The 22,883-nt window shown below is 38.9% G+C and overlaps 1 protein-coding gene across 2 annotated transcripts in view; it reads right to left on the reverse strand.

Annotated features, from left to right (window-relative positions):
* LOC122805563 (solute carrier family 25 member 45-like) overlaps positions 1-21,472 on the reverse strand; it is a 1,930,246-nt gene extending 1,908,774 nt beyond the window's left edge. The window contains exon 1 of one of the 2 annotated variants that reach the window (XM_044075783.1): positions 21,085-21,472. In XM_044075783.1, the coding sequence (XP_043931718.1) occupies positions 21,085-21,092 (8 nt within the window). In that variant the 5' untranslated portion in view covers positions 21,093-21,472. The remainder of the gene's footprint in view (positions 1-21,084) is intronic. The other variant, XM_044075781.1, reaches the window with a different exon arrangement.
* Between the last annotated feature and the right edge of the window lie 1,411 nt (positions 21,473-22,883).

The raw sequence follows: 22,883 nt of genomic DNA on the forward strand, positions 1-22,883 counted from the left end.
GCTCAGTCACTTGGGGAGTGAACTTTTCCAATCACTGGCTGTCTTTTAGGCCCATGATAAGTCATATACACCTGTAGTTTTTATTTATTTATTTTCATTTGTTGACTAGAAACGTCCAAATGAGCAAAGAAAAAAAAAACTTTTTCAGCAGAGACCCAGAGAGAAAAGCTCCAGATAAAATTACACAATGTAGTACGTTGCTGCAAAGGAAAAATGTCACATAAGATAACCACTGCAGTACAGAGACATAGGATTAAACAAAAACTTTCTATAAAGTACATGTACATAGTTCAAATTATGCAATTTTATGACAGACCTACATTGACATACATTGCATAAACATAAGTATGATTACAATACAGTAATGGGTATTTGTGCCTAATAAAATTAAGTACATTGATTTGATGCCAGAGATAATTTTTAAGCAGATAGAGCTGCTTAAATAAGAGCGAGGTATAGCAGTCGATTACTACTTAAATAAACCTTTAGGAGTGAGAAGGTATAAATGAAACCTTGACAACTGGATGGAAAATCATAACAAGTTAGTTGATGCCACTGATGTATTGAAATGTTACAGAACTGTGTATTCTTTTTTGTTTGAAAACTTAATGAATGGTAGTTTAGATCAAGTGACATACAGTTTTTGTAATATAGAAAAAACTAAGATAGGGATCCTATTTGGAATATCAAAAGTTCACAAATGTGCATTTAATTCCCCGTTTAGACCAATTGCTTCTGTACATAACTACATTGCTGAAGGAATCTCATTGGTGGTTGGCTCTGTCTTAAATCCCATGGTCAAAAGGTTGAATTCCTATTTGAGGGACTCATGGGATTTTTTAGACAAAATTAGGGATTGTACCAACAAGATTTATTTTGACCTACACAAGCATATTATGTTCACTATTGATGTTGTTTCTTTGTTTAAATGTATTCCTCATGACATTGGGACAGATTATGTGAGAGATTTTTTTTGGGTAAATATTCAGATTTTTCGAAAAATGAATGTAATTTTTATTGTAAAATGTTAGACATCTTGTTAAATGACAATTATTTTTTATTTAACAAAAAATGTTATGGGCAGATAAGAGGGGTGGCTATGGGGTCACCATCAGCCCCTTCTTTTGCTAATATAGTTATGGGATGGTGGGAATACACAGTGTTGGAACCACTTATGGATCAGTATCAGGTTCTTTATTATAAAAGATTTGTAGATGATTTGTTTTTTATTATGTTGGAGGACCAGACAAAAGTTGAGTTGTTTTTGAAGTGTTTAAATCATGGCTCTAGTTTCTTAAAATTTGTGATGGGGGATGTAGGAACAAAGGTTCATTTTTTGGATGTGCGTCTAAAGTGGGACATCATTAAGGACAAGTTTGTGAGTAGTATTCACAGAAAAAAGACTTTTATTAACAGCTACTTACATTATAATAGCCAATACCCCCCCTTATTAAGAACAATATACCTAAGGAACAACTGATAGGGGCTAGTCATATGACAAGTGAAGAAAGTCAACTTATTGAAGAATTTGAGTTTATAATAATGTTATTTAAGAATAGGGGATATGACAAATAGTTTTTAAGAGAACTAGCTGAATTGTTGCTTAGTAAAAGAGACGCTAATTACCCCCCCCCCCCATACTGAAGGTTCCATTTTGTTGCTCTAATCTTCAGAATGAGAAGGATTTGGAAAATGCTACAAGGATGTATTGTAGTTTACAGATGACTTTGGACAGTGGCTTTATACGGGGGATTATACAGGACAGTTGGAAAATATTAGAAGGAAACCACGACTTATATAAGGTTTTTGTCCACAATTTGTATATAAAAACCACCATAACCTGAAATTGTTATTACAGAGAGATAGTACCAGGTTTAAGGCAGAAAATTTCATTACCAATAAGCCTAATGGAATGTACAAATGTGAAAGTTGTAACATTTGTAGATTTATTTTGGAAGGACCTTATGTTTATTTGAATAATTTATCTTACATTATTAGGGTCCCGGGACATTTTTGTTGTAAAAGTACAGGGGTGGTCTACATTGGTGTATGCACTGGCTGTGTGGCATTTTACATAGGAATGATGGCACGGGCTCTGAACATTAGAGTTAGAGAACATCTATACAGTATTAGAAGGAAAAATAGTAAAAATGCATTTTAAACATACACAGCAGTGTCAGAGCTGTAAGAAGTTTCTCAAAAAAGAATTCCACAGGCGCACAAGAGCACTGAGCAAAAACGCTATTTTATTTAAAGTATTAAAACGCAAATACTGTGACTACGAATAAGCAATTTCACCTCAACAGGCATCATCAGAGTCGTATGTCTGCATTAAAACACAACCTAAAATACCGCAAGCCATTTCATCTTGCCTAATTGGCTCAAGAAGTTAACCCCTGCAATACTTATCAAGATACAAGCTTTTATTATGAAAATCCACATCAGTCAGTTACTACAAAACAAGTTCCAATGTAAAAATTAAAATCTGCTATTACAAGTCTAGTTTGAAACATGTCAATCAAGGTGTTCATCTCATGTTGATACATCATGTCAGCACTGATTATTCTTGAGATCCGAACCACCTGACCCTTAACTACACTTCTTTTCTGGTGGGCCGGATGGCAGCTATCAAATTGAAGAAGGGTGTTGGAACAGGTGTTTTTCCTGTAGATGGTGGATCTCAAGATTCCCTGACTCTTATCTAATTCAATGTCAAGGTAATGAATCTTAGATGCATGCAACTGGTGTGTAAATTTCAAATAAGATGTGGTCGCATTTAAATCCACAAATTCTTTTGCCTCCTCAACAGTACCTCCCCATAAAATCAATATGTCATTCAGAAATCTCAAAAATAAAATAATTTTAGGCCAAAATGGTGAAGTAAACACAAATTGCTTTTCCCACTCTGTCGCAAACACCGGGGCACATTTGGCACCCATAGCCACTCCTGTAGTTTGAGGAAACAATTCCCCTCAAAATACAAAAAAATTGTTCTTTAAAATGTTTTCCATGAGGATCACCAGGAAATTAATTTTATCATCAGATAACAATTGTCCATTAACCAGACTGTCGTGATACAGTTCCCAACCCTCCAGGTGGGGTATGACAGAAAAAAATTGATTACATCAGTTGTAAGGAATATAAAATCCTGACTGAAGTCCACACCCCAAAGCATTTCTAAACAGTGCCAGGAGTCCTTCAAAACCTGTGGGCAACCTTCCAGGATACCCTTCGAATAATAATCTATGTATGCCGCCAGGGGTTCAGTCTTAGAACCCCTGGCAGCAACTATAGGTCTGAAAGGGGGATTTAAAGCATCTTTGTGGGACTTAGGGATGCCAAAAATAGATGGAATAACGGGGGTGCTGTTTGTCAAATAGTCAAATTCAACCTTAGAGATAAGTCCCTCAAAAAGTGTGCCCTGCAGAAAAATATAAATTTTGGCATATGCCCTGTTAACTTCACTCTTTGAAACTCTTTCATATGTAGCTGAATTGTTCAAAATGTCGTGCAGTTTTCCAACATAGTCTAAATGTGACATAATTACCATCCCACTCCCCTTGTCAGGTTTCATAAATCGGTAGTCTTTGTTTTTAACCAATTCCCTTAAGAGTGCCCTTTCATCACTTGACAAATTATCTGCAAAGTTAGTCTTGGTATCACACATTTTTCTTATTTCATAGTCAAACAATCTTTCCAAGACATTAACTAGTGGATTACAATGGGGGATGAAAGTACTACTACTTTTGTTCCACTTGAGTATTTTGAGATGAAAAAAATAAACGCTAATTCAATTTCCTAGTGTACATCTTTAAGTTTACCAGCACATTAGCCACATCAACCCTGTGTTCAGGAATAAAATTGAAACCTCTCTTTAGTAAGTCAAAGTGGGTGTCTCTGATCAACAAATCACTAAGATTGTATATAATAAACCCATCCTTAACTACAATGTCTGAAATGTGTCTTTTTACATCTTGTGTCAGTTCAGAAAATATGTTATTTAACATGGTTGAATTCTACTGGACATCAAAACAATCAGTGAAACCCATATCAACATCACCAATTTCAGTCAACTGATCACATAATAACTTTCTTTCTACAGTAATGTCACATATATCATCAAATGTGTCATACCCATTAGTAATAACATGTGTTCATTTCATTGTGTTCACTAGTAACAATTTCAGTACATAAATTGCTCAATAGTGCCTGTTCCACTTTCCTCTTCCCTCTTGTTGCTTGTTCCCCTCTCTTGACATTCCCGCCAGTTCATATGCCCATTCTGGGCTTGATCGCCCTGATTCATTAGGCGTTCTGAACGCCTTAATTGGGGAGCATGTTCCAAAAAATATTCTTAATTGGCTTCATAATCATTTTCAAAATTGTCATTCCGTGTTTCAAATGCTCCCTGATCTCCCAACCCCTTATCAGCCAATTCTGGAGCATTTTGTCGATTGTGGGTGGGGCCGGGCGTGGGAGGTAAGCAGTCTTGTTTTTATAGTCATTAGAGTCCCTGTCAAGTTTCTTTTATTTCTTTAAAAAATTGTCACTAACAAACTTAAGTCCACAAAAATCTTTTTGTAATTCACTGACGCAATTGAATATAGCAAATCATTAACAATGTTTGCATTAATGTCATTAATTTCTCTTTGTAGGGCTTTCAACTTACGTTCATTGTCCCTGACTACAATCGCCATCAGCTCGAGTCCCATCTTATCAAAGGGCTCCATCAGCTCTTTGTGCATAACAGAGCCTGCTTCAGTCCCTGCTGGATATTTCCAGATACACAGGCCCTTTGGAACTTGCTTGCGACTTGCAGAGGTGTTTAAAAAAGCATTATCCAACTGTATTGATTTAAAGAGTTGAAATCATTATTAGAGATAGTACCAGGTTTAAGGCAGAAAATTTCATTACCAGTAAGCCTAACGAAATGTACAAATGTGAAAGTTGGAACATTTGTAGATTTATTTTGGAAGGACCTTATGTTTATTTGAGTCATTTATCTTACATTATTAGGGTCCCGGGACATTTTTATTGTAAAAGTACAGGGGTGGTCTACATTGGTGTATGTACTGGCTATACGGCATTTTACATACGACAGGCTCTGAACATTAGAGTTAGAGAACATCTATACAGTATTAGAAGGAAAAGTAGTAAAAATGCATTTTTAAGCATACACAACAGTGTCAGAGCTGTAAGAAGTTTCTTTTTACAGTCCTTGAACAAGGTCTGGTAGAGTTGAGAGGTGAGGACTTTAAGAACTATTTGGAACAAAAAGAGGCCTTGTGGCAAATAAAATTAAATTCTGACAAGAAACCAGGACTGAATGATGCTGCTAACATTAAATGTTTTGTAAAGAATTGTAGACTATATTTAAATAAATAAATAATAATGTTGCATTTTTTAAAACTGCATTTTATATTTAAGCTTTTAGGTTATTAACATAATTGATTGATGTTATGTTTTAATTGGTTGGTGTAATTTATTTAAACAAACTGTTTGAAATTTTGTGTATTCTGAAGAAGTCTTAGGACGAAAGCGTTGAATGAAGTCTTTTTTGGTATGATAAAGCTACCCTTTGGTTTTCAGTTTGGTTCCATTTTTTGTTTGTGTTTGATTATAGTTGAGACTGGCTACGAACGGATTTTGTGTTTTTTATTGTTAATAAACATAAGTATGATTACAACACAGTGGTGGATATTTGTGCATAATAAAATTAAGTACATTGATTTGATGCCAAAGATAATTTTTTTAAGCAGATAGAGTTGCTTAAATGAGAGCGAGGTATAGCAGTTAATTAGTACTTAAATAAACCTTTGGGAGTGAGACGGTATAAATGAAACCCTGACAGTTGGATGGGAAATCATAAATTTACCGCTGGTCTGGATCCTATGTCCCTTAAGGATAGAGGCTATTAATAAAGTATTGTCCTAGCTGAAAGCACTGCCTTCCAACAAATCTTTACTTACCTTGTAATATCATGCCCCCCCCTCCATATAGGCATCCATGATACTCAGAACCCAAATGGTTTGGGGTGCGCTCCTAGGCTTGCAAGGGCACTAGTGGTCATTAGCTTAATAACAGTCTATGAACCTATACAACAGAGTCTTGTATTTTAAAACAGAATGTTATGAGGTAGAGAACTGCATATAGCAGCATTAGGATGCAGTGAAATAGTAAGTAGTAAATTAAGCAGTAGTTTTGGTGCTTCCAGTTAAGCTGTTAGCCTGTGGTTTAAAAGGAGCATAGCCAGGAGTTATTTAGGCTTTGTTTAAGCTGATTTTTGAAAACTTTTAGTTTTTCAATTTGCTTTTAGTGTAGTGGTGAGGAGTTCCAAAGTTTGGAGACATAGCATGAGTACAATGAGTCACTAGCAGTATTATTAGATTTTATGATAAGTAAAAGTGATTTATTTTGACAGCATAATTCGCTGGATGGGTAATAACAGTTTATAGTGTATTATAGTGCTGCAAAGTTTTCTGGTTTATATATTAAGTTATGGGCAATAAGCAGTTGTAAGTAAGTAAAAAAATGTGGCAGCTCTAGCCAGAAAAAATAGTTATTTTAAAGCTATGTAATGGTGACTTTTTGAAGGTAGATTGCTGGCAAATATAGTAATTTTGTTGTAACAGCTGTCTACTTTAATTTTGGGTGCTATGAAAGTTAGTCCAGATGAGGGAGGCAGAAAGGAGAGATGGCAGTAAATAGGCTTATGCAGTATGTTTTCTAGTGTTGTCAGTGAGTTATTGCTTACTTCTGAATAATAAATCAATTTTCAGTTCAGTTTTTAACAGCTTGGAGAATATGCAGATCAAATTTTAGATGTTAATCTATTGTGACTCCCAGTACCTTTGATTGTACTATTCCTATTCCGGTATTATTTTTTGTGAGTATTCTAAAAGATTGTTTTTTGACTGAGAAATGTTTTAGGGTGAAGATCATTAGTTTTTTTTTTGTTTTTTTTTTTTTTGTTTTTTTTTTTAGGATTTAAAAGAAAGTTAGATTTTCTTAAATATGTTTCAATGGATGAGAAGGACCCTGTGTAAAGTCATTAAGTTTTGAAAAGTTTGGGGCAGAGTAGATAAGGGTGGCATCATCTGGATATTGCATTATGGTTGCATGCTTGGAGGCAATGTGAAGTTTATTTATAAAAATGTTGAATATAAGGGTCTAAGTACTGGTGGGACTTGTATGGAAACAAGTCTTGGAGCCATTTTACTGCCTGCTATCTGTGAGATAGCTATAGAACTATGACAGGGATGAGTGGTTGAGGGATGATAGTTCTGTGAGTAAATTTTTGTAAGAGATGGCGTTGAATACTTTTTTTTAGATCAAGAGAAATAGATGATACTAAGTCGGTTGAATTTCTCTTGTGGTTTATGATGTTTATAAAAGTGAGAAGGACAGTTATAGTTCTATGTTTGGGACGAAAACCATGTTGGGTGTTGGGGAGGAGTTTATTATTGATGAAACATTTTAAGAGTTGCAAATGGATATATTTTTACAGGATGTTTGATAAAAGTGTTAAGATAGCTATAGGTCTATAGCTTGTGAATTCTGTGGATGTGCCCTGTTTTTGTAGGGGTATAATAAAATACATTTTCCACACAGCTGACACACAGTTTTCTGAGATAGAATGGTTTATAAGGATAGAGACAAGGTAGACAAGGGTATCTGCTGAAATTTTCAGATACTGGATAGGTAAATTGTCTGCTGTTAAAGTGGTTAATTTTAGTGCCCACAGATATTTTTTGTAGTTACTGTTGGGACAGGCAGGAAACTAAACTGACCTTGCTGAGTTCAGGATTTTTTTTTAGTAGGACTGCAGGTGGAGAAGGAAACAGTTTGTATAAAATGGGAATTGAATTGGGAAATGGTGCTATCTTTCTTGCTGTTATTTGTTGGGGATGAGGGTGTGATGGATTGGCCAGGATAAAGGAGAACTTAATAGAGAACCAGAAGTGCTTTGGATTGCTCTGATATTTGTGTTGGAGCAGTTGGCAGTAGGATTACTTGTCTGATTTAATTTTTTATTTAGTAAGGTTTGTAATGTATCTGAAATTCTGAAAAGCATTGTGTTTGTTTTAAGCCAATTTGTCCATGCTTTCTATCTTAAGGCCATGAGTTGTTTATTTTCTTTAGTTAACCATGGGACTGGGTTTGATTTAACTCTTTTTGTACAAAGTGGTGTATGGTGATTTGGTATCTTAAGAAATGTGTTGAAAGTAGATTTTGCTTCACCAACGGGTAGAGTCTTTAGAGCGACCAGTTATACTTTCTTAAGCTATTACTGAAAGCTTCTCTGGTGACTTTTGTGAGATTGTCTACTTGTTTATAGATAATGTGATCTTTTTTTTATTATTTAGTTGTCTTAATGCAAATGTGGGAGATGGCCACTGACTTTATCAGGTTAAACATCCAAAAGAGCTTATATTGAGTGGATTGGGTTTAAGAATCCAGCCAAGCAGGGACTGACTATTTGTAATTTTATTTAATACTGTAGTTGTATTGATACGTTGGGCAAAGTTAGAGATTTATTGTGCAGTCGGGGTGGTTGCATTGGTGAGCTTCTAGTCTTTGTTAAGATCATTAAGTATTATGGTTTAAAGGTGTATGTTACGAGATATTCAGCAAAATTCATCTTCAGCTGTACTGATATTATCTTTTGGTGGTGTATATATATATATATATATATATATATATATATATATATATATATATATAGTGCTGTAATGCATATACTTTTATAATTATTAATTTTTAATATTAAGATGAGAAGTTCTGCATAGTTAAAATTGGGGATGTTTTGAAGGTGTGGAGTTATGTCTAGAGTGTTTTTATAAATTATAGCAAAGACTACCTGTTCTTTTATTTATCCTGTCCATTCTGAGAATATTGTAGCCTGGTGGGATAATTTCATCATCATTTATTTGTGGACTTAGCCCAAGTTTTAGTACTAACAAATATGTCAGGGTTATAAAAAGCATAAAAGCAAATGTGTATTGTTCTTTGTTAGCGATGCTTCAAAGATGCATGTTTATTAGCAGCAGATCATTACTGTGGATGTGGGTGGATATAGCTTAGTGTTGTCATAGTGAGGGTAACTGCGGACATTGTAGCTGTGCCTAGGGTGCGGTGAATATCTCTGCTAAGTATCAAAGTAGATGTGATTTGCTGTTATGAAACAGCCATTTGTATTTATATTTAAGCTTTTTCATATTTTTTTTGTGCTATAAAATTACGTCAGGTGTTTCTGTATTTGTAGGTGTGGGTTACAGAAGTGTGGTATGGTTCAGGAGACATGGTTAGCAGGTAGCTGGAATTGCAGTGTTTTAATTTTCTGGGTTTGTGGGAGCATTACTGTATGCAGATGCAGGCTGATGGAATGATGTGATATTTGAGAGTAGTGTTAGTTGTAATAGTAGTAAGGTGTGGTAAAGAAAAATTTTTAATGCTGTGATATGAAACAAAACTGTGTGCTGGGGGGAAAAAAGCAACTTTTCTGTAGTCAGTTAATGCTTACATGAACAAGTGCATATGAACTACCAAACTCTGGATTCATTCTTAACAGTTGGAAAGCTTGTAATAATAAAGCTGTACTAGTTCCACATAATGAAACAGTACCTTATTGGGAGGACATAAACAGGTAAATGTAGGTCAAAATTAGTTTACAGCATGTGACAAAGCAGCAAATGTCTATTTATGGACAGAGATAAATGAAATTGGTTAGGGGTTGCATTTGAGAGTATTTTAGGGATGCAGGTTTGCTACTGAAATGTAAATTGAGAATTGTGTTTCAACTTAATTGCAGCATCATAGTTTAGAAGTTCCATGTATATTACTGTAACTGATGTAGGGTTTGTATGTGTGTGCATTTTAACAGTTATGTGTATGCCTTTGGGGGGCGCAGTTATTGCAGGAGAACAGTTCCTGTTATGTAATTAATGCACTGGTATGGAGTGGGTGGAAAGCTACACATGTGAATCAGTTTGTATGTACAGGGCTATGGCTGGTGCCTGAATAACTGTATTCTACTACCAACCCTATATGGTGGTCACATATCTGTCCCTTGCAGTGCTTTGGCACTTCTCAACTTTCCTACACAGACTGACAGTAAGGGCATGATGTTCTTCGTGTTTCACTGTTGCAGTCATCACATTTGGGTTATCGCTGCTAGAGTAGCCCTCAGCCGGCCTGAATACCAACGACTTAGTATTTCTGCATCGGTTGCTGTCGCTTGAGGAATGACGTCAGGTCGTCAGTAGTATAAAGTAAGGCATTACATCAGTCTTTCTTGCCGTGGAGCCCAAAGCAGAAGCAGTTCACATGAGTGCCGGTCGGCTGCTACCTGAGTTTCGTCTCTGAATTGAAGTTGAAGTCTTCTAAAGCTAAGTACCCTGTTGGGGATCCTTTTTTCTTGCACTAACCAATGTCAGAAAAAGTTAATAATTGTCTCGCCTGTGGAAAGCAAATACCACACCGAGACTTCTACTCTTACTGCTTCACTTGTTTAGGCCCAGACCACGACGACCCCCATTGTCACTTCTGTGCTTTGTTCAATGCCAGACCTATCCATTGTTAGGCCCTTATTGTAGCCATCTGACAGCAGATCTTCCAAAAAAATGTAAAGATAAAGACAGAGACAGACTGCACAGGTCTAAACCTACCAACGACACTTCCATTAAGCTATTCGTTAGTCCTCCCATACTTGAGGTGCTTTCGCAGCCAATGATGCCCACTTCAATTGATTTGCAGGCTGCTACCGAAACCCTTTTGGAGTCCGGTATGCCGCAAAACTCTTCTTCGACTAAGAATCCTGTGGTTGTCTCTACCTTGGATGGGTCTGGAGCCATTGAGCAGGCACCGGCTTCCGAGAAAGTCCTTCGCACTACCGAATCGCGACACAAACTGACGCCTTCTTTCGCAACCACCATTCTTTCAAAAATGACCGAGTTTCTTAGGCCCAGGGTTCAAACCATACCCAAGAAACTGATGACCCACTCTCATGCGCCTGCTACCTTGCCTCAGTCTCAAATGCTTAAAATGGCAGAAGACTATCATGCTGATCAGGGGAAGCCAAGCTACCCCCTCAAAAAGGAAAAGAGATCTGTCCCCTGTAGTTTTGTCTGAACAAGAGTCAGATGAATCTGATGCATCTGACTTTGAAGACATGCAACCCCTCTCCACTTATGAGGATTCTGATGCAGAGGACTCCATTCCTTCAGCCTATCCCCCAGAGGATTTTTCCTTTGGGGAACCCTGCATACTTTAAGGCAGCATTTCCAATGGGAGAGTCAGGACTACCCTCAGTCTAAAAAGAGACTCAGGGAATTCCTAGATCTTTCGCAACACAGACCCTTGGCCATCCACCCAGTCCTGGATGTTGTGGATGATATTTTCCAGCTTGATTCATGGTGCCCTACCTCCTGCTTCCAGAAAACCAGACAGGTACTATAGAGTCCCTGACTCACTGAAATATCTTTTTAATAATCCAACAGCTGACCCTGAGGTCATTTCTCAAGGGTCAAACGGGATTAAAGCAACCTCTGCTAAGAATCCCACCCCCTCAGACAGGGATTCACGAGCATTGGACAGATGTGGTAAAAAAGTATACACCTCAGCTACTCTTGCTATTAGGGCACTAAATTGCCAGTTCCATATGCTGACATTTCAGCAACATACCCTGGAACTCCTTAAACAGAAAATGTCTTCCTTTCCTGCTTGGGCAGAATCTAAATATTTACAAGACTTAATGCATTCTGCAAGTCAAGTAACTAAACACACTTTGCACTGTTGGTTTGATGCCCTAGAAACTTCTTGCAGGACAGCAGTCACTGGATCTGTCATTAGAAGACATACATGGCTTAAGGAGCAATCCCTGCTAGACCATGTCAAATCTAAATTGTTGGATGCCCCCTTGCACAAAGATAACTTATTTGGCACTAAGGCAGAAGAGGTATTTAAAAAGATGGAAGAAAAAGCAAAATCTATGCAAACAGTTTAGGATTTCTTACAGGTACAGCCCCCTTGGTTCAGCAGGCATTGTCCCCCCAAGCACTGGTCCTTTCTTGCTCCGAGTAAACCGGCCCAGCCTAGGCCCCGTGGAAACAGACCACCCCCCAGACAGCAGCCCCAGGGAATGCAGAGATCTAAGTAATGGACTACCTCCACTTCAAAACCAGGGAATTCTAAGCCACCCCCTTATGGTAAGAACTCATAATGACTCACCTCGTCCACCAGCCCCCTCTACCCACCTTCACTTACCCCTGGGAGGAAAACTCTCCTTTCACTCATGCACCTGGGCCACCATTACCAAGGATCAATGGGTTCTGCACATTGTGTCTCAGGGAGACAAATTTTCCTTCCAACCCCAAAAGGGTTCCCAGATCTACCACCAAGTCAGTGGGTAGAGACTCAAAAGCAAATACTTTCCCTGCTCAGTATGAGGGCAGTAGAGCACATTCCTGCAGAACAGATAGGCCAAGGCTTCTACTCCAGACATTTTCTGGTGCTCAGAAAAGAGGGCACCTGGTGCCCCATCCTCGATCTATCCATTCTAAACACTTTCCTGGTGATCCCAAAATTCAAAATGCTCACCCTCCAGCAGCTGCTACCCATGCTCTCCAAGGACGCTTGGCTAGCCACCCTAGATCTATAAGAGGCCTACCTCCACATTCCTATCAGGGAATCATGCAGGAAATATCTCTGTTTCAGGGCAGGATCTCTGCACTTTCAGTTCTCTGCGCTTCCCTTTGGCTTATCCATTGCTCCCAGAATTTTCACAAAATGTCTGGCTCCAGCCATTGCCTTTTGCAGACAAAGAGATATTCAAATTTACCCATACTTAGACGACTGCCTTATTCAGGCAGACAGTGAGGAAAAGCTGCTCAAGCACCTGGTCTTTGTAAAGACCCTTCTAATCTTCCTAGGGTACACAATCAACAAAAAGAAATCCAAACAGGTGCCCACCCAAAGGATAATCTTCCTGGGAGCAAGTCTGGATACAACATACCAGATGGCATACCTTACAGCAGAGAAACAAATTTTCCTGACAGCCTACTTCTCTCAACTAGCCACCCGGCCCCAGCTATCTGCAAGGAAGATCCTGCAAGCTCTGGGGTTCATGGCATCTTGCATACTACTCATTCTATATGCCAGACTGCATATGAGGAAACTTCAGTGGTACCTAAGGAGCCTTTGGTGTCAACACTCTCAAGACCTGGAAACTCTTCTACCTATAATTCCTTGCCTCAGAAAGGAATTTCTTGGTGTGCAACCGCATGCTCCCACAACAAAGGACTGCCTTTCCCGCACCCCCCACCACCCAGACCCTCACCAGAGATGCATCAGACTATGCTTGGGGTGCACACCTGGACGGCAGGTGCATACAGGGCCAATGGAGCCCACAGAAAATCCCTCTGCACATCAATCAAAAAGTGATGATGGCTGTGCAGCACGCCTTGATACCATTCAAAGCTCTTCTCTCTCCAGGGGTTCTCCTGATCAAAACAGACAACACCACTGTGATGTGGTACATCAACAAGCAGGGAGGGACTCAGTCCTTCCCTCTATGCAGGCTGGCCATGACCCTTTGGCTCACAGCCTCTTCCATACAACTACACCTGTTAGCACAATTCCTTCCAGGCTCTCTCAACTCTCTGGCAGACCAATTAAGCAGAAACCTTCTGGACCCACATGAGTGGCAACTCAACAGAAGTACCTTCACCCTAATAACTCAGAAATGGGGAACCCCAAAAGTCAACCTCTTTGCCTTCCACACCAACCATCAGCTCAGCAAATTCTGCACCAGGGAGCATCACTGCATGGATTGGAAAGTGGATGCCCTGTCCTTCTCCTGGGTCAATCTATTGGTCTATGCCTTTCCTCCCCTACCTCTCATCCCCCAGGGTACTGCTCAAAATAAGGGAGGAAAAACCAAGGACCATTCTTATAGCTCCAGACTGGCCCCGACAACACTGGTACCCCTTGTTTCGCAGCCTGTCCCCGCTGCCTCCATGGCATCCTCCTCAGATTCCAAACCTCCTGACCCAGAGGGAAGGGGAATTCATACATCCCCAATTGCAAATGCTTGTTTGGCAGCTTGGCTTATTCCCTAACCCCGAACCAATCTACCATCCTCAATAAACAGGTTTTGGATGTTATCCATGAGGCCAGACATCCTAGCACCAGAAAGTCTTATGCAGATAAATGGAAAAGGTTCTGCACCTGGATCCAGGGAGCCAATATGGCACAGCCCTCCATCCCTCTCATCCTGGATTACTTAGCTGACCTACTACACAGTGGTCTCTCTTTCTCCTCTATAAAAATTCATGCCTCTGCTATTTCTGCTAATTTTCCCACTGAGCAGCCCCTTTTGTCATATCCTTTGATGAAACAGTTCCTCAGAGGGGCTAGCAACTTGAGGCCCCCCAGAAGGGCACTAACACCAGCTTGGGACCGTAACTTTGTCTTGGAAAAGCTCACCCTGCCTCCTTTTGAACCAGCTTCTTCTGCAGAGCTAAAATTTTCTCTCCTGGAAGACAGCATTCCTTCTGGCCATCATTTCAGCTAGAAGAGTCTCTGAGTTGCAAGCACTCATGGCTGTGGAATCCTTCATCATCTTCCATGCAGACAGGATATCCCTCAGAACTAACCCATCCTTCATGCCCAAGGTGGTGTCCATTGTGGCTCTCAACCAATCCATTCATTTGTCCACCTTCTTTCCTAATCCCCGGAACAAGGGGGAAAGGATTCTTCACTCTCTAGATGTGCACAGACAGCTCAAATTCTATCTGGGCAGGACTAAATCCTTCAGAAAGACTGATCAATTCCTGGTTAGCTTTGCTTCAGGGGCAGAAGGCAAAGCCATCTCCAAGCAAACCATTTCCAAATGGATAGCACACTGCATCCATTTCTGCTACAAACAGCAATGAAAACCTCCCCCCAAGGGAGACTCCACCAGAGCAGCTTTCCTCAGAGGAGTCCCCACCAGGGACATCCTGGAGGCTGCCACCTGAACATCTGTTCACACTTTTACTAAGCATTACCACCTGCCTCTCTTCTCCAAATCCAGGGCAGGATTTGCCTCTCCAGTCTTGCAGGGCATGCTAGCCAGCACCTAGTTTCCATGAGTGCCTCCACCCATTTTCTCAGCTTTGGGAATCTACACAAATGCGATGACTGCAACAGTGAAACACAAAGAACATAGTACAGTTGTGTACACTTACATAAATGTAGATGTTCGAGTGTATTCACTGTTGCACTCCTGGTTTCCCTCCCTCCATTCCCCTTCATTCTTTCTTCTTTTGTTACCATTCTTCCTTGTTGTTCTCCTTTCCTTACAAGGGACATGTTGGTACTTATTTTACACTGGTGGAGTTCTAACACCAGAACCTGGCCTCCTACCTTGGGGGTTCCTGACAGGTTAGGGCAAGAAAAGCTGATGTAATGGCGTCAGCTGCCTTACTTTATACTACTAACGATATCATTCCTCAAGCGACAGCAACCGACACAGAAATACTAAGTCTCTGGTACTCAGGCCGGCCAAGGGCTACCCTGGCAGGGATAACCCAAATGTGATGACTGCAACAGTGAATACACTCGGACATCTACATTTATGGTAAGTGTGCACAACTGTACTTTATTATGACGCCCCTTCCTGTATCAGCATAGTGAAACCTTGTAATATACTGCACACTTCCTCTCCCCACTTTAAGTATTGTCAGTGCTCCCTGGCTGCCCCCACCCAAAGTTGGATTTGATAGTTTCATGTTATTGTTGTCTGTTCTCACACCCACAAAACACCAGTACTTCTATGTCCCTGTTGCTGATAGGTGTTTAGTACAGTGCAGACAAATTATCAGCTGTCTTGTCTTTCCTCAGTGTGCCTATTTCAAAGTTCACTGCCCTAATTCACTGAACTTCTGATTCCACTTTTGCACATTTTAGTGCAGTCCCTTGCAATATGGCTTTGCTGCTTTATACTGTGATAATTTAGGCTTCATAGCTCACATGTATGTTACTGAAGGAATTTATCACAACTGCCTCAGAATTGCTGCCTTAATGCACTGCACTATCGCCATTTTGTGCTAAGAGGTTGAGAGTTACGCTTGTGTAAGTGAATGTGAGTAGGAAACCACAGGAGACTGCATCTATATATATATATATATATATATATATATATATATATATATATATATATATATAAATATATATGTATCTTTGTGTGAAAGCAAAAAAGACTGTGTATGGGAGAGAGAGAGAGAGAGAGAGAGAGAGAGAGAGAATGGCCTCTGTAAAACTGGCGTGTTTTACTTATTTATTTTTTTAAGTACTATATTATTTTGTTACATATTTTTGATGTAAACTGCTTCCTCCAATGCCATTAACATATACTTCATAAAGTTTGAAACATTAGGAGGAGGAACTATTTTACATCAAAAATATATAAAAAAAATAATATAGTACTTTAAAAAATGTAAGTAAAACATAACAATTTTACAGAAAGACCGTTCTCTAAGAGCAATAATGCCCTCCAGGGTCTGTGTTAATATAGCAATAACCCACGCCTGGGTGTGGGTAATGCTGGATTTACCCACGGTTGGCATGGTTTGGTCCCGAGGGCAAAGTCCGAGGGACCAAACAAAGCCAACCGTGGGTAAATCCAGCATTACTCACACCCAGAAGTGGGTTATTGCTATTATACCATGACATTATTTAAGAAAAGAAAGCATTACTTTTCTTAAATAATGGCATAGTATAATGCCTGTTTACTGCCCTTCCGCAGATGTCTGGCATCCGCGGCAGTTCTGATGTACTGCGCCTGCGGTACATCAGAGCTGTGGCAAAAGCAACGGAGAAAGCAAGATCTCCGTTGCTTTTTTACTGTTTTAAGCTATGTTAAATGGGTTTAACATAGCGAGACAGTTTTAAAATAAGCAACGGAGATGTCCGTTGCTTATTTTAAAACTGTCTCGCTATGTTAAACCCATTTAAGATAGCAAAACAGTAAAGAAAGCAATGGAGATCTTGCTTTCTCCTTTGCTTTTTTTTTAAAACCTGTCTTGCTTTGTTAAATGGGTTTAGCATAGCGAGACACTTTAAAATAAGCAACGGAGATCTCCGTTGCTTATTTTAAAGCTGTCTCGCTATGTTAAACCCATTTAACATAGCGAGACAGTGTTTTAAAAGTAGAGTTATACTAATGGAAAAAAGTCCGGGCGACCGGACCTTTTTCCATTAGTATAACTCGATTTACAATGTGCACGCTGGCCAATCAGCGTGCACGTTTTGGGGGGTCATGGTATAATGTGTAATTAACACCCTTCCAGGGGTGTAGAGGCCCTCCACCTGCGGCATCGGACCTCATAACACCCATAGGCAGACATTAATTACACATTATAAACATATACCATTGAACACAGTACAAGCTTTATTACTATAGCTTGTTTTGCTAAATATTGTTTATATAATACAGAGAGAAAAGTTAGTAACATTCTGCTTACAGCATTGCTGCTGTACTGTGTGTCATAACTTTTAAGTTATGAGGTTGAGTAATCAATAAAGCTAGTAATTGTTAAAGCTAAAGGCAACACCGTGTGGAGTCTGATCTTCCAGCACCATAACTACTTTGTTTAACCTTCTAGATTGTCAGATTAAGTTACAAATAATCAAGGTCAGCAATTACTGCTGCACTAATTGTGTCTACATTTAAGTAAATACAGTGGCAAAAAGTCCACATTTTGTATTGCACTTGGTAATGTATTTTGCCACAAGTTCTAAGAAAATTAATCATACTTTGTTCTTGGCTGTTTCTAAAAGTACATGGATAAAAGAAAACATTGTGTTCTGCTTTCAACATTTAAGCTGAAAAAATATAATCCTGTTTCTTACTAAGGACATCACTCCTTGCAGGGGGCCCAGTAGTACCTCTCACAAACCTTTCTGCATGTCCACTGACAGCATTTCTCATAAACTGTACATTCTCTGTTGATTCATATCCTTTACATTTGTCTGGCTAGGACTTTTCTACTTTTTTATCTGTGTCTCTTTCTATACTATTTTCTTTTAAATGTATTATTATGCTTTGCTTTCTCCTGACATTTCTTATTCTTTGACCACAACTTTTCTAACACATCAGCAAATCCATCAAAACCAACATACTGCCATTTACAAGGTTGTTCTTAATTTGCATATGCTCCTTGTTTTCTGTAAATTGCCTGGTGTTCCTCCTCTTCCTCTAGTTTCACATCAGATGCAATCATGCCTCACTGCACCTGTTATGGCCTGATCATCTCAGGTCTCCTGTGCCATAATAACAGATGTCCCATATGAAAGAATAATAGTAACTGTTGCAAACATGATTATTAGTTAGAATAAAAAACTGCAAGAATGATATGAAATCTTCTTCTTTCGGCTGCTCCTGTTAGGGGTCGCCACAGCAGATCAACTGTTTCCATTTCTTCCAGTCCTCTGCATTTTGCTGTGTCACACCAACCACCTGCATGTCCTCTCTCACCACATCCATAAACCTTATTTTAGGCCTCCCTCTTTTCCTGTTACCTGGCAGCTTCATCATTAGCAACTTTTTCCCAATATACTGTGCATCCCTCCTCAGCACATGTTCAAACCAACGTAATCTTGCCTCTCTGGCTTTGTCTCCAAACCTTCCAACCTGGGCTGACTCTCTAATATACTTATTCCTAATCCTGTCCATCCTCATCACACCCAGTGCAAATCTTAACATCTTCAACTCTGCCACGTCAAGCTCTGACTCCTGCCTTTTTGTCAATGCCACTGTCTCCAACTCATATAACATAGCTGGTCTCACTACCCTCTTGTAGACCTTCCCTTTCACTCTTACTGGTACTTGTCTGTCACAAATCACTCCTGATACTCTTCTCCATCCACTCCATCCTGCCTGTACTCTCTTCCTCACCTCTCTTCCACACTCACCATTACTCTGAACTGTTGATCCCAAGTACTTAAACTCATCCACCTTCGCCACTTCTACTCCCTGTATCCTCACCATTCCTCTATCCTCCCTCTCATTCACACACATATATTCTGTCTTAGTCCTGCTGACCTTCATTCCTCTTCTCTCTAGAGCATATCTCCACCTCTCCAGGGTCTCCTCCACCTGTTCCCTACTCTCACTACAGATCACAATGTCATCTGCAAACATCATACTCTACAGGGACTCCTGTCTGATCTCGTCTGTCAACCTGTCCATCACCATTGCAAATAAGAAAGGGCTCAGAGCTGATCCTTGATGTAATCCCACCTCCACCTTAAACGCATCCATCACTCCCACCGCAGACCTCACCGCTGTCACACTACCCTCGTACATATCCTGTGCCACTCTTACATACTTCTTTGACACTCCCGACTTCCTCATACAATACCACAACTCCTCTCTAGGCACCCTGTCATATGCTTTCTCTAAATCCACAAAGACGCAATGCAACTCCTTCAGGAATTATATGAAATATAAAGGGTTCATTTAGAAATAGTGTAAAATGTTGAAAAATAGAAAGTAGTAAGTAAATGTGCTGGTATAGCTTAATTAGATTTTGGCATCCATGTAAAGGAGTATGTTATTGAGAAAACAAAGTCTGTAAAAATAACTGCGCAGAAAGCAGCTGGAAGGACATCAACGAAGTAAAGAGATGTAACATTAAGCAAGATAAGAGAGTTCAAGATGGCCGCCGAGCACTGAACACACACTTTCTGCTGCTCCTGTATCAACCAAATCTATCCGCTCAAAAAAAAAACCTGCATCTGGCACTGAATTGAACAGGAAAGGAGTATTTCTTCTAAACTACACTTCATGGAAAAGACATTTTGCTCTAAAAAGTAAAATTTTATCATTTTTTCTGCAAGGGCTTACCTCTAGTGACTGGCTGAAGGCCGCAGCTGCATGGTGGCATCCTTTTCTCTGAAGGACTGAGCTATGAGTTCTAAACAAGAAAAGTTAAAGGGGAATTCTTTAAGTCACTCCCTTGTGGTCTAAACCTACACTTTAATCCACCCAGTGATGGCTAACCAACAAGAATCCATGGATGCTATAACTTCTAAAACCAAACTCTCTTCTCTAATATCACCTGAAAAGGATGCAACAGCTAAGAGGCAGAGAATAAATGAATCAACACAGGATTCAAATAAAGGAGCTGCTAAATCTAAAGGTGAGACTGTTCTTTCAATAGATGACCTTAAAACAGCATTACAGCCCTTGCATGAAGATTTTAAATTATTCTCAGACAAATTAAATTCATTTGGTTCTAATCTAGACCAAATTATATCCAGAATGAATCTTATTGACAAAAAAACTGAGGAGAATTCAAAGCAAATACAAGATTTACAAACCAAAGTAAATTCAAATGACAAAATTATTAGTGACTTACAGCAAAAAATAATAGACTTAGAAGCACGCAGTAGGAGAAACAACATTCTAATACGTGGCATTCCTGAAAAGTTTGACCAAGTCCAACTACCAGTCATACTAACTGAGATTTTTGAACACTTTATTGAAAATAAAATCTTAGCTAAAGAAATTATTATTGAAAGAGCTCATAGAGCATTACGAAGATCACAAGATGAGGGTGTCCCTAGGCAGATTTATGCAAAGCTACTAAATGCTGCACGTGTTACCACACTCCTCATGGCTGCAAAAAAGAAAAGTAACATTTCATGGAGAGGTCACAGGATTACAATAGCACAGGATTTACCCCAGCCCATTAAGGCTCAAAGACAAGCTCTAGCTCCTTTTTGTGCTTTGTTAATCAAAAAAAAATTACGCTTCCAGATGAAATACCCAGCCATCCTCTCCTTCAGCTATGGGGATCAGAAGTTCCTAATACACTCTGCAGATGAAGCAAAAAAGTATTTATGCAAGCTTTCAAGGAACTACCGGCTTAACTAGCTATACTGTTAAAGCTAGTAAAATAATATAATCAAGATAATACAGTATATGCTTAAAAGCTATGAATTACTGTTAAGACTAACAAATAGTATAACCAAGATTAATACACCTACAAAAACCTATCTCTGCTGGCTTTCTAACACTGTTAACTGAATCTAACTTACCCTGTCATCTTCCCAGCTTATTTTTACCATCATCTGGATGTCCTGGTGTTTTTTTTTTTTTTTTTTTTTTTTTTCTAGCTCTTCAGTAATATGTTGGCCCGTTTGTATCAGCGCACAAGGCTTCCTGTGGCCTGTTGAGGCCTTATTTAGAGCTCCATGAGGGTTCCCTAAGCTCCCAGGGCCGTTTCAACATTCCAGTACCCAGAATGCAACATGAACACTGGCCGATGACGTCACACGGTCGAAGGTCACAACAGAAGAAAAAGAACAAGAAGCAGTGCATTTCTGGGAATGCTAATATCATGAATTAGAGCCCAGGGAAGAAGAAGTGGATCTAAAACAACACTAGCTGGACACTTCAGGATGGGGGTAACTATAAAGGACTCTGGTCAGGGTAATTTAGCAGTCTAATCTTTTGTTTAAGTAATGAATATATTACACTATAGTTTTTTTTTTAGCAATACAAGTACATCAGTTTGTCAGAAGTCTTTCATAACAAACTGTATAGTAGCTGCCATCTGCTGGTCATGTTGCAAAATTACAATGCCATACTTCAGACATGCTTTTCTGTGCCTTTCAGTTTTTCAAAAACAATATTTTATATGTTCACATTTAGTTTTCTATTTAGTATTTAGGTGTGTGTTTGAGTGATATAAACTCAGACTCTGTGAGTAAAATAAAAAGTCTATGCAATTGTCAAAAGTTACGTATATATTTAACCTGTAATTTTTTCCTGTTATAATTACCACCTTCATTAACCTCCCTTTAGAGCAGTATGCTCAGTTAGAGCTTATCTATTTAAAGACAGCTAAAGACAATTGCCTGTTTAGTATCTGTTGTTGCATGGTAACACAAATTAGCATTTTGATTACTTTCACCATGATTCAATCATGATTCATGAATCATGATGTTCCAATTCTTTACTGGAAGTGCAGGATATGGATGTCTTGTTCTCTCCCTTAATGAAGGTGGATCTACAGAGATAGTGAGCTCGATATGCTGTATGCTTATGCTTGGTTTAATTAGCCAGCTTGCTAAAACTTTCTTGCAAAAAAGGCTGGCTAAACTGTGTTTTTTGCTGGTTAGTGATGATATGTGAGTTATGTAGTTTATTGTGAACAGCATTTAGTGAAAATCCAATTAACTGCTTAGGTATCAATCAGTGCTCTTGTTTTTGTCTTTCTTTCTCTAACCCTATTGTTATCTAATTCTGTGTGTAATGCATATGTAGTAAACCCAGTTAGATATCTAGATAGGTAAAAAATGTATTTATTAGGATATTATGGTACTTACTGCTATGCCAGTTATAAATATAACCTGTGTTACTATCTGCTGTAATGGTTATTAATAGCTCTGGTTATAAAGTGTGTTGGTTTCAATTACTTAGTAACTTTTATTGTCTGTATTACTCCAACCTCACTTGCCTATTTACATGGAAATTTTTCAATAATTTTAAAAATGCTGCATGTATTATGTTCTTATGGTGGTATTGTTTTATTAGCACTTTTAACTCCTGACTCGAACGTCACTTTGCCTTTAACTGTCCATTCTATATACATATGTTTTTCAATATTCCTTAACATTTTTGGGAGTGGCATGGTGGTGTAGTTGCCCAATGTTTGTTGGCGCTTGGGACTATTGATGTTAGTTTATATGTCTCCCTGCTCTGTTCTTGTATTATTCTTCATAAGGGAAAATATTTAAAAACAGATCACTTGTATCTATCTAGAACTTTCTCAAAAATGACTCAGGGAGACAGGTGGTTAGGCACAGGGGTTATGTTAAGGAGCATGGATGCC

Source organism: Protopterus annectens, chromosome 6.part1 (genome assembly GCF_019279795.1).
Source record: "Protopterus annectens isolate FY-2018-M chromosome 6.part1, PAN1.0, whole genome shotgun sequence".
Taxonomy (NCBI): Eukaryota; Metazoa; Chordata; order Ceratodontiformes; family Protopteridae; genus Protopterus; species Protopterus annectens.